The 17,677-nt window shown below is 39.3% G+C and overlaps 1 protein-coding gene across 12 annotated transcripts in view; it reads left to right on the top strand.

The window, feature by feature from the left end:
- Positions 1–17,677, top strand: part of MITF (melanocyte inducing transcription factor) — a 217,297-nt gene that overhangs the window by 168,377 nt on the left and 31,243 nt on the right. For 10 of the 12 annotated variants that reach the window (XM_055343181.1, XM_055343180.1, XM_055343183.1 and 7 more), the window contains exons 3-4: positions 16,030–16,257; positions 17,305–17,388. In XM_055343181.1, coding sequence (XP_055199156.1) covers positions 16,030–16,257; positions 17,305–17,388 — 312 coding nt within the window. Of the gene's footprint in view, positions 1–15,006; positions 15,160–16,029; positions 16,258–17,304; positions 17,389–17,677 lie in introns of those variants that run through there. The other 2 variants (XM_055343190.1, XM_055343189.1) reach the window with 1 other exon arrangement.

Here is a 17,677-nt window from a genome sequence, read left to right as displayed (position 1 = left end):
TTGCCAGAGGGGACGGAGTAGGGGAATGAGCAAAATGGGTAAAAGAGAGAGGGGAATATAGGCTTCAGGTAATGGAAAGAGTAAGTCACAGAAGCTCCACATAGGAAATATAGTCAATGATCTTGTCATAGCACTGTATGGTGACAGATGGTAGCTATTAACACTTGGGGTGAGTGTAACATAACTCTTAGACTTGTACAATCACTATGTTGTACACCTGAAATTAATGTAACATTGTGTCTTAAAAATACTAAAACCCCCATCACCTCCCAAAGAAATTAGAAAAGAAAGGAAAAGATAATTCCTCCTTCAAGATGCAGAAATGAATAGATAAGGAACTGTGGTTGTTTTGTGCTTGACAGTTTGGGATGGGAAGGAGGATTTATGTGAAGCACCGTAAAAGTAAGCACTGGTGAATGGCTTTGTCTGCACAAAGTGGCGTGTTCCTTTACTTGGTATTTTACTTGTGACACTCTGTCATAGTGACAGTACACTCACAGGTCATGTTCAGAAACACCAGAGCAAGTTCCCAGTGGGCTTTTGGATAATTGGAGTCATCCGCCTTCATTCTGCATGGTTTTAGGGCACAGTTTATTATTGTGTTGAATTGATATCGTTCTCTGTTTTCCAGCATAACTCTTCCTTCCCACGTTACTATCCAATTGATATGAAGCGTTTTGAATTAAGCTATTTACTGTGATGACATTTCCTCCTCCTTACAGTTGACTAAAAAATTGTCCTTTGCATGTCAAGACAGGATGTGAAGTGACTCTTATCTAACTGCGGAGCTCAGAAATGAGGAGGAAGCACATCAGTAGCTCTTGGGGTATCTGTGACCTTCCTGTGCCTTGACTGGTTTCCTTGCCTTTTTCTGAAACTATCCCCGAGAAAGTTGGTGCCTGGAGTCGACACCACCTCTACTAGTTGTGGGTTCTCACTGTCGATGCTGGAGTCAGGTAATTGTCTCCTGTGAGGAGCTGTGCTGTGTACCATACCATACACAGTGTCATCCCCACTCCCTACCCAATGGGTGTCAACAGTGCCCCCCCCATCCCCAGTACCCCCAGGCGTGACAACCAAAAATATTCCTCGCAGAGCAAAATCTGGTTGAGAACTGCTGTTTCAAAGGGTAGGAAATCCCTTTCCTCCCACCCTCACCCTAACCCTACAGCTATAAGCTTCTTGAGGACAGGAATGAGGGATTTCCTTTCATATTGAGGGCTCTTTCTATCTACTGCACATAATATATAGACTTTTGGGGACTCATTAAACCATCTCTTTTTGTTTTTATCCAAACTGTATAGTGCAGTGGGTCTTTTTTACAGAAGGGTGATCTGCACATTTTCTTCTTCCCTATTTTGATAATGGTTTATAATTAGGTATATGGCAACTGGCATTTCTATAATACAGTGGCCTATTTTCTTTCTCATAAAAGAATTACTATATCATACAATAGTTTAATCTTTCCTTTAAAAACCCCATGATACTTAGATGCTTTTGGTTAACAAAATTCCTATTGAGTCTGGAAGATTCTGTTTGCCTATCCCTCCAACCACCCCCCCCAAAAAAAAAAAACAAAGAAAAGAAAAGAAAAGAAAAAGCATCAACTCTTAAATTACTCAGAGTCCTGAGGCAGTTTGCCCATAACAAATGTTCTCTTTAACTTTCTCTGTTGTGAAGTCCTGTCTTCTTTGACCCACTGCTGGCCTGAGTGCCTGCATCTGTTCACTTAAGAACTGAGTAGAACTTTGGTTTATATGCCTTGTGTCCACCCAGGTGATGATGGAATATTAAAGAGAGGCTTAAGGACACCTGTGTGGCTCAGTGGTTGAGCATCTGTCTTTGTCTCAGGACCGGATCCCGGAGTCCTGGGATCGAGTTCCACACCGGGCTCCCTGCAGGAAGCCTGCTTCTCCCTCTGCCTATGTCTCTGCCTCTCCTTCTGTGTTTCTTGTGAATAAATAAATAAAATATTTTAAAAAAATAAAGAGGGGCTTATTTATAAAGCATGAAAGCAAGTACACAAAAGAAGTAGGCTGTCTGTACGGTATCAAAACCAGAAATGTTACATTGAAATATGAATTCTACAGATAAGTCGTAAGATGGCACTGTTTACTCTAGTGGCTAGGAAAAAAAGCCTCAATTTTCTCTTTCCTAAAATGGGAATAATGATAGCTCCTACCTCATAAGGTTGGAGTGAAGATGAAATGAGCACATCCATTGAAAACCTTTAGAAAAATTACGTGGCATATAATAAGTGCTAATCATTACTTCAGTGTCACTTTTTAATTCTTTATCCTCATTGTGAGAAGGCCCAGTATATTCTTGTTTTCTTATATCTTTCAAAATTCCCACCTTTCTTCCCAAAAGAAGTATTTTGTTCTTTTCATCTTCACTCCCTTTATTCATTGTTTTTGTTACACACAGAAGTCCAAACAGGACTATCCCATTTTTTGGTTTTGTAATAAGTGCCTCCCACTTTTATAAATTTCTGTCTGTCTATCTATCTATCTATCTATCTATCTATCTATCTAGCATTTTTAAAGTCCATCTGAGAATTTGCTTTGTAAAGTATGATAAATCACTTTTAGCAAATGTTTTTTAATGAATAAAAACAATTCCTAAATATCTTTATAAACTTAAGCTTCAGTTGCTTGTATTTTTTTATCTAACATAAATACAGATCATTGACCATTTTGCTTGAAAGAGGTAGTCCTGATTTTGATCTGAAAAGGTCAATATGATTTTGGTTTTGTACCCTGTGCACAAATAAATATTTTATTTGTGGCTAAAATACACATTCCTGCTTTGATCAGTGAGAACACTTCATGGACAGATCCAAATTACTCTGTAAACAAAATATTTCTTTGAGAGTTGCTCAGGCTGACACCACCACAGAGGAATGGCATGGACCATATTGAATCCACGATCAACTCATAGAACATAAAAATCAGCTCTTAGAGAAGCAAGTTCAGGCTTAAGTCCGAAGAGCAAGAAAAACAGACATTTATGCTTATGATACGTTGATGGATTAACCAAGTGCTTGCTCAGTAAATATGTTACCGTAAGACTCTCCTTTTTATAGGAAGAGAAGATAAAAAATGAGTACAGAGAAAAACATCTAACACATAAATATGTATGCTGTGCGTGAATGTGTATAGGTTGTTCCAAACTCCTATAAAAACAGTGAGAATAATATACCGAACCCCTCATGTCCTCATCAGCCAGCTTCAGCAATAACAACTCAGGGTTCATCTTGTTTCATGTATATACCTCTCCCCACCTTGCAAATCCTAGGCAGAATTTCATCTTCAAGTATTGTCTTGTGTTAGATCTCTTCTTAGGAAAAATGAACCTCAACAGTTTGCATGCAATTTTCAGGAGTTCCCAGATTCTCTGAAGCCCAGTTTAAGAACCAGTGACCGAGCTAGCCGATTCAGAAAGTTAGAAGAGAGAAATAATTTCACAAAAGCCTTTTTTATAAGATACTCCAGCCAGCACGTGTCCCATGCACTAAGATTGTTGTGTATCCACTTTCGCCCTGACTATCCATCTGTGATATTTGAGTCATCTAAAGAGAAGGACTTAAAAAGATGCCTGAAGAGGCTGAATACGGCCTCCATTCCCTTCTGCCCTCTCCACTGCTTCAAAGTGGAGAGGGCACTCTTTTTTTCTTTTTCTTTTTTTTTCCTTTTTTTTTCTTTTCTTTCCTTTCTTTTTCCTTTTCCTTTCTTTTCTTTTCTTTTTTTTTTTCTTTTTGGAGATGGATGAGCTAAGTGACCTAACGCTGGTCTACTTGAATGGGAAAGTGAAAAATCCAGGACTAACAATAATAGAGAACAGTATTTGTTTATTAAGCATTTATTTCATGCTAAGCACTTCTCATTCACCAATCAAGCTCAGCAGCTACCAGGTAGGTATCCGTGATCCCATTTTTGCAAATAAAAAACTGAGACTCAAAGCATTTAAGCAGCTTGGCTAGGATTCAAATTCAGGTGTATCAAAATTCCAACCAGGTATCAACAAGGGTGGATCAGTTCTCCCTGCTGCACTCTGACAGCTGGCCATTGCTTAGCTCATGAGCTCCAAACAAATCTAAATGGGATATTTTACAACTGTATGCATCATTTATTGTAACTTCTCGATGGTGGTGTGAGAAATTTCAGAGCATTGTGACGATCATCTTTGTTGTTGTTAGTTCCTTGTATGTGCTATTCTTAAATTGGATGCAAGCCCAGAAGAAGCCAGGTACAAGGTCCAGAAACATATTTTTCATATCCAACTGTTTCTTAATATTTGAGTCTAAGGCATTTTCATTTCTTCCTATATATGGCTACAGGAGTCTCGGAGTTGTTCCTTGTGTGTCCGTTCTTACTTCCCATCCACATCAGCCCCAGAGGGATGGTCTTACAGATGTTCATCAGGTCATGTCACTTCTCTGCTTAAAACCTTCCAAAGAAAGTTTTTTTCTAAGTAACAGAGAAGGAAAATCCAATTCCTTACAAAGCCTCTGAAGCCCCCTAAACAGGTGGCTCTGACTGGCTCTCTCTGTTCACACGCTGACCTGGTGATCGCTCCAGCACCACCAGATTCTCATTGCTGACACCCTTGTTTCTCCCATCCACTTGGCTGCTTCCTACCCGGGATATTTCAGCTCCTTGGCTTCACCACATATGTGGCTTCTTCCCGTCATTCAGGCTTCAGCTGGAATGTCACCACCACAGAGCAGCCTTCTCTCCTAATAACTTTGTTTTGTTGTTTGCAATGCACTGAGTCATTGTATGAAATTGTTTCTTTGTTGATTTGTTTCCATTGTATTTGTCCCTGCTTCCCGGATTTACACAGGTTTTCTGTGGGCCTAGGAGTCTAGCTGTGGTTGTTGTTCTCCATATGCTCAGTGAGTGCCTGTGTGCATGCTGGTTGCGAGAACACCAAAGGAGGTAAAGGGGGTACAGCCTTACAGCCTTACAGCCTGCCTGTGAAGGGCTCAGCATAGCACCCAGCACGCTCCAAAAGTGCTCCCGTGCAGTGGTCCATTCCAAACCGGGTTTTCCTCATCACATAATCTAGGCAACGAGTCTTTGGAATTACCCAAGACAATGCAGTTCCTTAAAAACCAAGAGACCCCTCAGTCTTGTGATATGGACCCTGCAGTCTGTTATTAGGAGGCGGCTGCTTTTTTGCCAGTTTTCAGCCCATGTGGACTTGACCTTCAAACCGGCAGCCTTCAGCTCTCGTTTCTGACTGACCTTTTGCTTAAGCCCAGGGCAATGTTTTCATCTCCGACAAACTTGACCACTGCCAGTTTCTTAAGAGTGCCGGCACTCATGAAAAGGAGTTTTGCTGCCTGTGCCATAATGATCTCTAATACCCGATAAACTGCAAACAATGGGGGCATTTTGGGGGGGAGATACTAAGACAAAAAGGCGTCTGCAGTTCTGAGGCAGTGCTAAACTGGGGCAGATGGAAAAGTTACAGCACGTGGAACGCTGCGTTCGCAGCTCCCATTAGGAGGGGGAGAAGTGGACGGCCCTTACAATGGGTTATTATTAGGGTACCACTGGACCACGTAATCACAGCCCTTTACAAAACCATAAAAATATGTCAAATATACAACCTCAAACTGTTGGGGCCTGGATGTTGGACTAAAAATTTCATGAAAAGCAGGGTCCTCTTAATCTGATCAAGTATTTAAAGGGAAAATTGAAATGAGGCAGATTTCATCATTATATAACAGCCTCATGGGTTTAGGTGTTGTTTGCAAAATTTTCAGTAGAGGGGTTCGGCCTGAATATATTTTTATTTGCCCAGGTCCACAGGATTTAGTTTTTGTTGAATCTGTAGATTTTTTTAAATTATAAAATTAGTGCCATGTAGATTATAGAAAATTGGGAGGGGAAACCCCAGTAAGGTAACAAACCCCTATAATTTTCTTATCCCAGAAGAGGCATTGTTAAGATCACGGAGTGATTAGTAATCGGTCTTTTTTCATCTATGCTGTTGTAAAAATAAGTTTTAAGCCAGTTTTAAGCCAGTTTAGGATCACAGCATATGTAGTGTTTCTAAGTGGTTTTGCATTCCTATGTACATTCGGAATGTTCCCCCGATTAAATCATTTTGTGAAATATGGATTTTAATGACTGCATTGTATCCATCTACATGCAGTAGTTCTCGACTGGGGGCAGTTTTGCTCCCCAAAGGATGTTTGGAATGTCTGCAGGCATTTTTGCAACCAATCACAATGGTTGTTTCAGGGGAGGCTTCTTATTGGGTAGAGACCAAGGATGCTGCTGTCCTGTGCACAGGACAGAGGAGTATCTGGCCCTATGGTTAACAGGCCAAGGTCAGGGGAACTCTGAACTTACACACCTATCTTGTAATTAGTTTAACCCATTGCCTGTTATTAGATTTTTGTTTCCATTTTGTTGTTGTTGTTAGAGATTTAAGGTTGGCAAACTTTCTGTAAAGGGCCACAGAGTAAGTATTTCGGCTTTGGGGGACATAAGGTCTATTGGTCAACTCCGCTCTACCACTGTTATAACTTGAAAGCAGTCACAGACTATATGCAAACAACTGGACATCGCAGCATCCCTGTAAACTGCTTATAAAACCAGGCAGTGGGCCTTAGGGTAATAATTTGACCATTCCTTTTATGGTTGATGCTCTGATGGACATCCTTGTAACTTAAACCTTTTCTTTTATCTTTTGATTTCCTTAGAAAATTGTTGATTGTTTAATTACTAGCTGGACATGCATGTGCCTTTAAAAAGTTTACATCACTTTATTTTATGTATTAAGGTTTTATGAATTTATTTTATATTCTCTCCATCGCATAAGATTGTTTATTTAATGTGGCTTTGTAAACATATATATGCTACCCATTCTGTGAGATTTGGAACTACTCTGGGAATGGGGAGTATTTAAAGGATAAGGCAAGGTTTGCAGTTCAGATGCCTTCAGGAGTTAGGGAGATTAGTGAGTGGAGCAGGCTACTGGCACTGTGGGTACAAGGAGTGGTGGAATGCTGGCAGAATGAAGAGCAAATGGCCCATCTAAAGAGGAAAACCACCATTGAACTCTCTTCTTTGCTGGCCCACTAGAATAGCTTCAGTGTTGCTAGATCTTTTAATTTATCCAAAGAAGCCAGAAATCCAAAATTTGGTATAAAAATTTCCAGTTTTTAATTAAATAGAATATAATGGCAAGCCATACCCGTAGACTGTGCCCATGGGCCACCTGCTTGGAGACCTTCACTTTAACAGTCACTTACTGTGTGACATTGCTTAGACATGAAGGCAAATCTCCAGGCTCCTGGCCATATGTCCTAGCCCCTCAGGATCCAAAGCCTTATAGATGAGAGTGATAAAAATTGGCAGCCTTTGGGAAGACCCTGAAGAGAAAAGGAAGCTTTATCTCTCAGAGTAGGGAGGCAGTCTATGAATCACTACCTAGCCTGGAGACTTAGTTTCTCCAGAGCCTTCTGAATTAGCCAGGAAGAGGGCACATTTGTCACTTCTCCATTTCCTCAGGACATTTCTGGAGGCTCTCAGAATCCTAGCCTCAACCCCTACAGTACCCTACATGGTTTGATTCCTTGTGCTTAGCTTCTCTTCTCCCCTACCTCCATGTGCTTCAGGCACAGCAGCTCCATTCATTCACTGATTGACCAGATACTTGTTGAACACCTCCTATGTGCTAGGGTAGAACAGGGTACTGGGATCAGGAGCACTGGCAAGGCATGGTTGTGGGATTTTGAATAAGCTCTTAGGATGGTTGTGGGAGATAAGTCCAGACAGGTCATGATCCCAGGGTGGAGAGGGAAGTAGGCAAAGAGGGCAGGGGTCTTCAAACTTTGATGTGCGTAGGAGTCTACGTGGTTAGCTTGTTAAAACATAGTTTTCTGGTCCCTACCTAAAGAGTCTCACTCATTAGGTCTGGGGTGGGGCATTTTTAACAAGTATGATGGGTGGACTTGTCAGCCATTGTAAGTACTTTTTTTTTTCCTCAGAGATAAATAGGGAGACCATTAGAGGGTCTTTTATTTATTTCTTAGAGTAGTGACATGATGTGACATATTTTACAGGGTCATTCTATTGATGTATTGAAAATAGACTATTAGAGTACAAGAGGGCACAAACAAAAACCAGTAGAAGAGTCCGGAGACTTTTCAGTAATCCAAGTGAGAAATGATGATGGTGTAGATCAGATGGTAATAATAAAGGTGATGAAAATCGGTTAAATTCTGGATATATTCTGAGGAGGGAGCCAATACTTCTGGATATATTCTAAGGAGGGAGCCAATACTTCTTGATGGATTAGAATGAAGGTGTGAAGGGGGAAAAAAAAGGAGTCAAAGATGGCCACAGTTTTTGAATGTGCAACTAGGTTGAACTATATGAAGACAACTTTTTTGATCTACAAAACAAAACAAAACAAAACCAAAAAAGGTAATTTCCTATATAGATGGAGTTGCCATCTACTAAGATGGAGAAGACTGTAGAGGAGCTGGTTTGGAGGGGGTGATGACTATGTGAAGTGTAGGGTGTCTGCAGTGGTGCTATGGAGTAGGCAGGTAGAGGTGAATCTGGAGTTCAGAGACACCTGAACTGGGTATTTAAATCCCTGAGACTGGCTTAGCTCTTCAGGGCTGTGCATGTCCATAGAGAAAATCAAACTCTGAGCCTTGAGATACTCTGACATATAAGAGCAGAAGAGAGAACTAGCCAGTGATGAAAGAGGTTAAGAGGAATACGAGGTGCCTATGCTAAATTGGAAGCCAGATAAGGACTGTGTATTAAGAGCCCTCTTCCTGTTCCTTGGGCAGGCTGGGCTTGTTCTTGAGAACTTTTGCACTTTGCTGGGATACTCTTCCCACCATTTTGCCTGGCTCATCTCCTCCCCAGACCTTCAAGGCCTGTGCTTCACTGTCACTTTTTCTGTAGGACCTTCCCTGAACAGCCTGTGTAGGATGAGGGCAGTTGTCTGACATCTGGTTGGCACTCAAGCAATACTTATTGAATGAATCATGAACATATAACTCTTTTTTGGGAGAAGTCCAGGTGAGAACATATTACAGCCTGGCACTCAAGGTGTAGTGTGGTCTGTGGACCAATAGGGTGGGCATCCCCTGGGAGCTTATTATAAATGCGGGATCTTGAGGCCCACCTCAGACCTACAGAATCACACTGCATTTAACAAGATCCCAGATGATTTATATACACGTTAAGTTTTGCCCTCAAACCTATATTTAGTTCTTTATGGATATGGCATGAAGGCAATTGGGGATAGTCTCAGACAGCAGAGACTTAAAATAAGAGGTTAAAACTATTAAAATCAGATTTTTTTTCTGTAGTTCCTTCTGGATTCAATCAGTTATCATCATATGATTTTAAAAAAAAAACAACTACATGAAGAGGCTTTGAAGAAAATCTTATGTGGTTATCCAAGTGATTTCCTAGTTTTGTTTTTAAATGACCTAAGCTTGGAATGAATATAAAATGTATAGGGTAGAGAATTTTGAGTGAATGAATGCTAATATTTTTAATATATGTTTTAAAATTTTGCTGTTTAATATGACATACCATGCATAATGACTGATACAATCTTCCCAGTACAGGTAAATGCATAGTTTTCAATTAAAGTGAGTAATGCATTAAGTTTATTGGGTTTTGCTGCTTCTCTCATAGGAATTTGATTCTGAAAATGGCATTTTTATTCTGGGATTATAAATACCCTGCAGGCAGACGGCTACCACTCTTAAATCTCCTATTTCTATTTGGATGAAATAAAAACTTGATGTTCTTTTTATACTCAGACCTTTGGCTTATTTTAGTCTGAGAGAGAAAAAATAATGTATATAGTAGGAATTTACTTATAGTGATACTTTTTTTTTCCTGAGGGTACTAAAATATTGTTTGTCCTAAACCCAAAGCATGCCCACCTTGTGGTTTATATTCATAATAAGCACACTGGTTTATAGGTCATCAGCTAAGGATAAAAGACCTACTAGGAATTTTTGGTAAAGCTAGCCTGGTTTATTCTATTAAAACATCAAAAATTTAAAAAATGGATTTGCCATCCTCTCCTTTTGTACACATTTATAACTCCTATCTCTGAATTTAGAAGCCTAATGATTCCACAAAGTGAATATGATAGGAAGTAGTGTGAAAGTATACAGACCAGAGAAATGGGATATAAATTCATATGTATTTTTGTGTACACTCCTAGAGTTTGTGAGTACACCTCTGGATTTACATAGTTTTATCTTTCCCCCTTAATTAAGTTAAAGCCCTAGATTAAAATTCATCAACAGGGAAGGGCGGTTCTGTAGTTTGCCACTGGGGACAGAATGATGAAGACCTTGGTTTGTTTTCCAACCCTGGCACATCTTTGAACTTTCTCTTCAGAGCTTCTGTTTGTCTTTAAAATGGGGATAATTAAGCATACCCTGTGTTCCTACGTGGCTGCTTGTCCAGTTTAGACAATATTTAATTAAGTAACTACAAAATTATATACACATATACTGTTTCTCTTTAGAAAAGTCACCTCATTCTTTCCTTCGTAAAACTTCTACTTAATAAGAAAGTTGAACTCTGGTTAGATAAAAAACTATGGTTTAGGGTGGTTGAAGACTGGAAATTTTATTCATATCCTTATAGAGCATTTTCTGTAAAAATCCAGATAATAGGTATTTTAGGCTTTGGAGGCCAGGCAGGCTCTACCCATCTCTGTCACTGCAGTGTGAAAGCAGCCATGGGCAATATGTAAATGAATGGGCATGGCTCTGTGCCAAGAAGAATTTATGGACACTGAAATTTGGATTTTACATACTTTTCATGTATTATGAAATTTTCTTCTTCTGATTCCTTTCTACCCATTAAAAAATGTATCCTTAGTTTGGTATACAGATCATACCAAAATAAGGAGCGAGGCCCTTTGGGCTGGTGGGCAGACCCCTGTGCTAGTGAAAGGAACTTGGGCTCATCCACCTTAATCCCCTGTATCTCTCCTTTATGTAAGTCTTTTTTGGTTTTGCTTTTTGTTTGCATCAGATTTTGATTCTTCTCCCTTAGGTCAGGATTCATATCCTCATCTTTATTTTTTTGCTAAGGATACCTTTGTACAGACTGCACAGAAAACATGACTAAGTGTCTAGAAACGTGTGTTTTGGGCTTGAGGTTTCCTTAGTGGTAACATCGCAATGGTGGAACTGAAAAGAACCTTTCACCTGTCAAATGTGACCCTGGACAAGACTTAGCCCAAGCCATTTAGGAAAGCTATCTTTCTCTGTCTTACCATGTTTTTCAGGGGTGGTGATTGCATAATTGACCATCTCTATAAATTGACATTTAAAAAAACAATATAAATGAGTCCGGGGGGAGGGTGGGAGGCAGTAGTGGATAGCAACTGAGTGAATTTAATCCCTTTAATAATCCTTAACTTTACTGAGCAACAGGATACATTTTTCTCCCTAAACATAAAATAAAAAATCTGAACTCTCTGTTGATGTGTTAAAAAAAAATAAATTGTGCACTAAAAGGATTATGAGGATCTTCCCTCAATTGTATTTACATTCTGGTTTACAAATAGTAGAGGCAACAGAAGAACAGTGAACCTTGGATGGGATTTTTTTTTCCCCTCTAGTGAATTCTTCATCACTCAAGATGGTAATATCTCTAGGTACCATCTCGCACTGATGTGCTCCAGGATCTTTTTCGAATGAAACTGATGGAAAATAACCTGTCCTTGTCACCTGGGAAGTGGCACAGCTAAAGTGTGACAGTTAGAAGGTGATCCATTCCGCTTCCCTTGGTATCATATCAATTCAGGATCTGAATGAAGAAAGGAAAAAGCACAAAAAGATAGTAGCAGTAACAAGGAAGAAAAGTTTCAAAGCCTTTGGAATTCTGTACTTTAACAAGATAGCTAATGTACTTTATTTATATGAAATATCCATCATATCAACAAAATAGTATGGTTTGATAGAGCATGAAGTATTCTAGTTTTTTTTTTTTTTTTTTTTTGTGGTCTGTGCTTCAAGTGCTAAGCAATACCTACCTTTGATATCTGAATTCGTTAACTTGGGTGGTTAGTTTGAAGGTCAACCCTATGCAAAAATTATCAGGAAATCATCCAGATGTTTAATGTTACATATATGTTCTCATTTATATGCTTGCTTGATTGGCTATTTAGAAACAAACATAAGGAAAGTCACTAACTAAAAAGCTATGGTTTAGGGTGGTTGAAGACCGGAAATTGTATTCATATGGCTTTTAAAATTGTCATAGGACTTTAGAGCCTCACAATATGGCTGTGAGGAAGTTAAAGGGTTTAGTGTCTTACTCCAGCATCTTCCGGCTGAGAGAGGCAAGTCAGACAACACAGGTTGTGTCACACACCACTGATACACAGTGGTGAATAGCATGGCTAAGATGGGGTGGTAATAATACTCAAGCACTACCTGTGTTCTAGATCAGTGGTTCTCAAAGTCAGAGAGCCCCGAGGGGTCTCCAGGACCCTTGCAGTGGTTCTGCAAGGCCAAAACAATTTTCTTAATAACACTGAGAGATTCTTTTCCCTTTTTCATGCTCATTGTGTGATCTTACGTTAGAGTTTTATGAAGGCTTCATGCAGGTTACAATGTCATTGTTCTGATGGTCAGTGCAATATATGCTCCTGTATAATCTTGTGTTTTAAAAATTGCTGCTTTATTTCCTAATATGGTGAACACTGATAGATATAACTCACGTAAATACTAAACTTGAAGGGCTTAAAATGGTTTTAAGACAAAAGTTTGAGAATTGCTGTTTTTCAGATATATTGCTAAGCCTGTTAGAAGTGTGATTTTATTTAATGCTGCAATAACTCTACGATGGAGGCTCAGCTATCATCCCTATTGAGCATGTGAGGAGATGAAAACCTAGAAAAGTTAATGACTTGCCAAGGATCACAGGTCACATAAATAGTGAAGTTGCAAAGTCACAATTCGAATACAGGTTTTGAATTCTTAACTATTCTGCTGACTGTGCTGTCAGGCCTGCTGTCTCTCCAAAAGCACCAGGAAATACCTGGATTTGGACAGTAACTTGTCCTCAGAACCTGGGCCACCCTCCCCACTGCCGGGAATGTAGATAGGAAGGTGATCCTCAAGGATGGTATGAAGCAAAGACCACATTCTAGTGGCTTATGGGCTGAGTCCACTGCACAGATGTGTTTGACTTGTTTTATGCAGTATGAAAAGTCAAACATTTGGGTGTCAATTTTTTAATCTGGGAAGTTTAACTTAAAAAAGTTTAGATTGCCACGGAAGATCTGTACTAAGTTGGTGTACTCATATGTCCGCAATCAGCTGCAGTTTATGTCAGCTATTTCTTTTAGATGAGATATGTGTGTTCTAGTTTGCCACAGGCCTCATTACCTTCTATTATCCAAAGTTCATGTATGTTCCTTGTTTCTGTTACCTGTTTTCAGTGTTTGGATTAGAAACAGCTAGAGACGTTCCACCTCCTGCATAAGATTTATAGCCAATCTTTACTCAACTTATTTGAAAACTAAAAAGACACTGGCGGTAAGGGGACAAAATACATTTCACTCTGATTACCCCAACCTGGATATAGTAAAGAGCTCACTGGCAATGCCAAAGAGATAGCAGGTTGCTTCCTTCTGTACTAAAGCATAAAATTCTAATTCATTAAAGAATAAGGATCTGCCAGTGAATTAACATTTATTTTTAAATGTGTAGCCCTTTCTTTTTTAAGTGTAATAGTGAAATAAACACATTACACCCATTGCCCTCATTTTATGTTTATTTTAGTAATGTCTGTTGTCCTCATCATTATCGTGTCTGGACCCTTTCATAAACTTAAAATGTCTCTGTGAACCTCTGTGTACATGTTAGATCAGTCATTTGAAACAATCTGAGATTGCCAATATAAAGGACTTCATTTTCCTGGACGTTTGGATAGAATTACTGAATTTCAAAGTTTTATGCTTAAGATAGCTCACCATTTCAGCAGTGAATATTAACCATTTATCATAATTTTTAGATATGTATTTGTTTGCCTTTTTCTTCTTTTGTCTCACCCCAGACTACAAGTTTCATAAAACTGGTCAGGTCTGTTTGTTCACAGTGTATTTTCCATGTCTTGCAAGGTGTTTAGCACATAAAATGGTATTTAAATAATGGAACAAGTAAATGAGTAAAGATATATCAGTCATACGTATGATAACTCTTATTCTTCTCTATCCCTAAGAATTATTATTATTATTATTAATCCCTAAGAATTATAATAAAAGATTTTTAGTAAAAGTTTTCATGCTTCCCAGCTTGATTAAGTTGGGGAGACATTTATTTCTTATTCTCCACATAAATATACATCCAGTCCTATGTGTGTGTATGTTTTTCTTGTTCTGTTTAGGATAGTTTCCCTTCCTCCTGATGCAAGATCAGTAGGGAGGATACACATCCATGCAGTTAAGAATAAGATGCATATTGAGACCAGGATACAGGATGAGGCCATTGAACTTGAAAGTGCAGCACAGAGACTCCTCCACAGACCCTCTTCCTGCAGTTGGCAGTTACAGAGTTATGTGGCCATTAGAAAGTCTCATGTGTAATAGTAGCTTTTAGGCGTTGTCTTCTCCAAAGGGGCAGCCAGCTCTTAACCTATTGCTGAAAGAGAAATACCATTGTCTATTAATACTACTGGAACTAAAGATGAATAGTGAATTGGCCTTGATCTGACAGTGAGTTTGACTTTGATAGCTCATCACTTAAAAAGATTCTTTTATATTTATGAAAAAAAGCATGACGTCAAGCTGGGGGGCGGGGGGAATTGATACCAATATTGAAGACCAAGCTCGTAGGACTTCCCCCCCCCCCAAAAAAAAAAGGAAAAAAAAAAGCCCCTTGTGCGAATGGTTTTTTTTTTTTTTTAACATGCATAACTAATTAGCTTAGGTTATTATAAGCAGGGCTGCTGTGATAAAGTTTCCGGTGGTGTCTCGGGATACCTTGTTTATAGTGCCTTCTCTATGCCAGTCAGTCTTCGAATCGGAATTACAGAAAGTAGAGAGAGTGAATAGTCTACCGTTTCTCATTGGATTGGGGCCACCTAAAACGTTGTTATGCTGGAAATGCTAGAATATAATCACTATCAGGTGAGCTTTATTCTTATTCATATTTAGTGTCTGAAATATATGCAATACATTGAGTAATTCACCTTTTCATGTTATTGTACTCTTTCCAGTAAGTGCAGGTCTACTACTTTGATGCTGTTTACTGTTTGATACCATGAGTATCACTGATTTAAAGGATTTTTAATTCTGTATTAATGTTTATAAGAAATGAGGAAAAATACCCTGGCGGCTTAATAGTCCTGCTTTTAAAAACACATGCATGTAAGTGTGAGGCATCTGAAAGAAACTACTTCATGTAGAATTGCTTTTTATGTTGAGTTCAAGATCTTAATTAAAATGTTGAATAATCATGTCCAAATGAAAGTGGGAGGAATTAATCTACAACTAGTTGATTTAATCATCAGAGTGTTTCTGTTTATTTTCTACAACCGTTTTACAGCTGGCTCTTAAGGAGGTTTGTTGTTGTTGTTTTTAAACAGAAAGCTGTTCTGTTTGCCAAAGAAAGTAAAATAAATTGTTATGCTCCTTTTTTTAGATTGTTGTTCTGATCTCAGTAAATCCTTTCAGTCGTGTTGGGGAAAATTTTGCCCTCCAGATGGTTGCAAATTTTAAATTATTAGACATGAACAAAAGGGCACAAGTTTTCAAAGAGATGTGCAGCTAATTAGCAGGGAAATAAAACAGGGCAAAGTATTACCCCAAATCCTGAGAGTTAGACTTTAAACTTCAGTAATATCAAAATCCATTAGCACAGTGCCTGGTACATAACAGGGGCTTAATAATTTATTCTGTTGGTGGACTGGCCAGTCTCATGTTTGTGCCTGAGAAAAGAGCCGACCGAAACTCACAAATAACGGCGCTGTCTTCTCTTCCCTCCGTGGCTATGTTCAGGTGCAGACCCACCTCGAAAACCCCACCAAGTACCACATACAGCAAGCCCAAAGGCAGCAGGTAAAGCAGTACCTTTCTACCACTTTAGCAAATAAACATGCCAACCAAGTCCTGAGCTTGCCATGTCCAAACCAGCCTGGCGATCATGTCATGCCACCAGTGCCGGGGAGCAGCGCACCCAACAGCCCCATGGCTATGCTCACACTTAACTCCAACTGTGAAAAAGAGGTAATTCATGTCTCCTCCCCTCTCCTATCTTCTTACACTAAATGAATGTCTGTTGGATATTATTCCCCCACTCAACTGTGGACTCTGCGGGGTCACACACGCTGGTCTGTGTCCCAGATTCTGCTATGTGGCCTCCACCCTATGGCCTCTTGACACCATCACCGGGTTATTGGGTTGTGTGGCTCAGGATGGGACACCTGGCCACTCCAAGTGGGACGTGGAGGCGAGGACACGTTCTCTCCCACCCTGTTTCTGCTCCGTTAGCCTCGCGCTCTCTTCTCTTCAATGCCTTTCCATTTACAAAGCAGTAAAAATGCAGAGAGAGAGGAGAAGGCAAGGTGGAGAAGAAAAGGCAAAAATAGAAAAGGTGTGGGACAGGCGGTTTAGAAGTTCCGCTTGTTGTGAATGTCTGGAATATTATTTTTATTTCTCCCTGGGTTGAAGAAAAAAAAAAAGCACAGAATGTGCGTGGATGGATTTGAATAATGTAGCACATGAGAATTTAACAGAAAAGCAAAGGTTTAATTGCTAGATAAATTCCGTTTCGTAATAAGATTGCCGCGGCCGTGAAATCTGCTTTTGTAAAGGCTGGATTGGAGACGAGATTCAGACACACCACAAGCTAATTGTTGCATCAAAATTCGAAGCATTAAAATACCTGAGGGGAGAGTTGTGATTTAATGCCCGTTATTTCCAAATTATAAGATGATAAGCCTCATTTTAATGGAGTTTTACTGTACTCTGAAATGTTCATGTGATTTCAGAGGTGACTCTTCTGAAGTTTCTGAGTTTTAATTTCTAGAGGGACTAAGTCTTTTCCCCTGTGCCCAAACCAACCTGTCTTATTTTTCTCTGTCCGTATTTGTCATCTATCAAGCTCATTTGACGGAAGTTTTTTCAGCATTATTTTATTTCTCGGTCAGATTCTACTTTGTGAAAGCTTTATTAGTCCATCTTGTTGCTGCACCATCAGCCTCGTGTGAACATGTCATTGAAAAGTCATTTGCAAATCCAAGTCATGGGCTGATTTTGCTTGTGTTTTTGCAGGGATTTTATAAGTTTGAAGAGCAAAACAGGGCGGAAAGTGAATGCCCAACCATGAACACGCATTCACGAGCATCGTGCATGCAGGTACTGAATGACTCGGCAGTGCAAGGATGTAACACTTTGTAATGAGAATCTATATTTGTGGTCATCACACCTTCCTGATGACTTAAGGGATTTTTTTTCTCCTCGTTGTTATACGTATTTTTTTTTTAAATAGAGAAAGCTATGAACAGGGCCATTTTCTTCATAGTATCTCATTATTAAATAACTCAGGGAAGTTAAACTTAAAATGCATTTTCTGTAAGTTGTTTCAAGTACTTAAAAAGTGCTTGAAATACACAAATTTTGATACATAAAATGTAATATGCTGTAC

This window comes from Nyctereutes procyonoides, unplaced genomic scaffold (genome assembly GCF_905146905.1).
Source record: "Nyctereutes procyonoides isolate TBG_1078 unplaced genomic scaffold, NYPRO_anot_genome, whole genome shotgun sequence".
Taxonomy (NCBI): domain Eukaryota; kingdom Metazoa; phylum Chordata; class Mammalia; order Carnivora; family Canidae; genus Nyctereutes; species Nyctereutes procyonoides.
The sequence above is the reverse complement of the archived record's forward strand: the minus strand, read 5'-3'. Positions and strand labels throughout refer to the sequence as shown.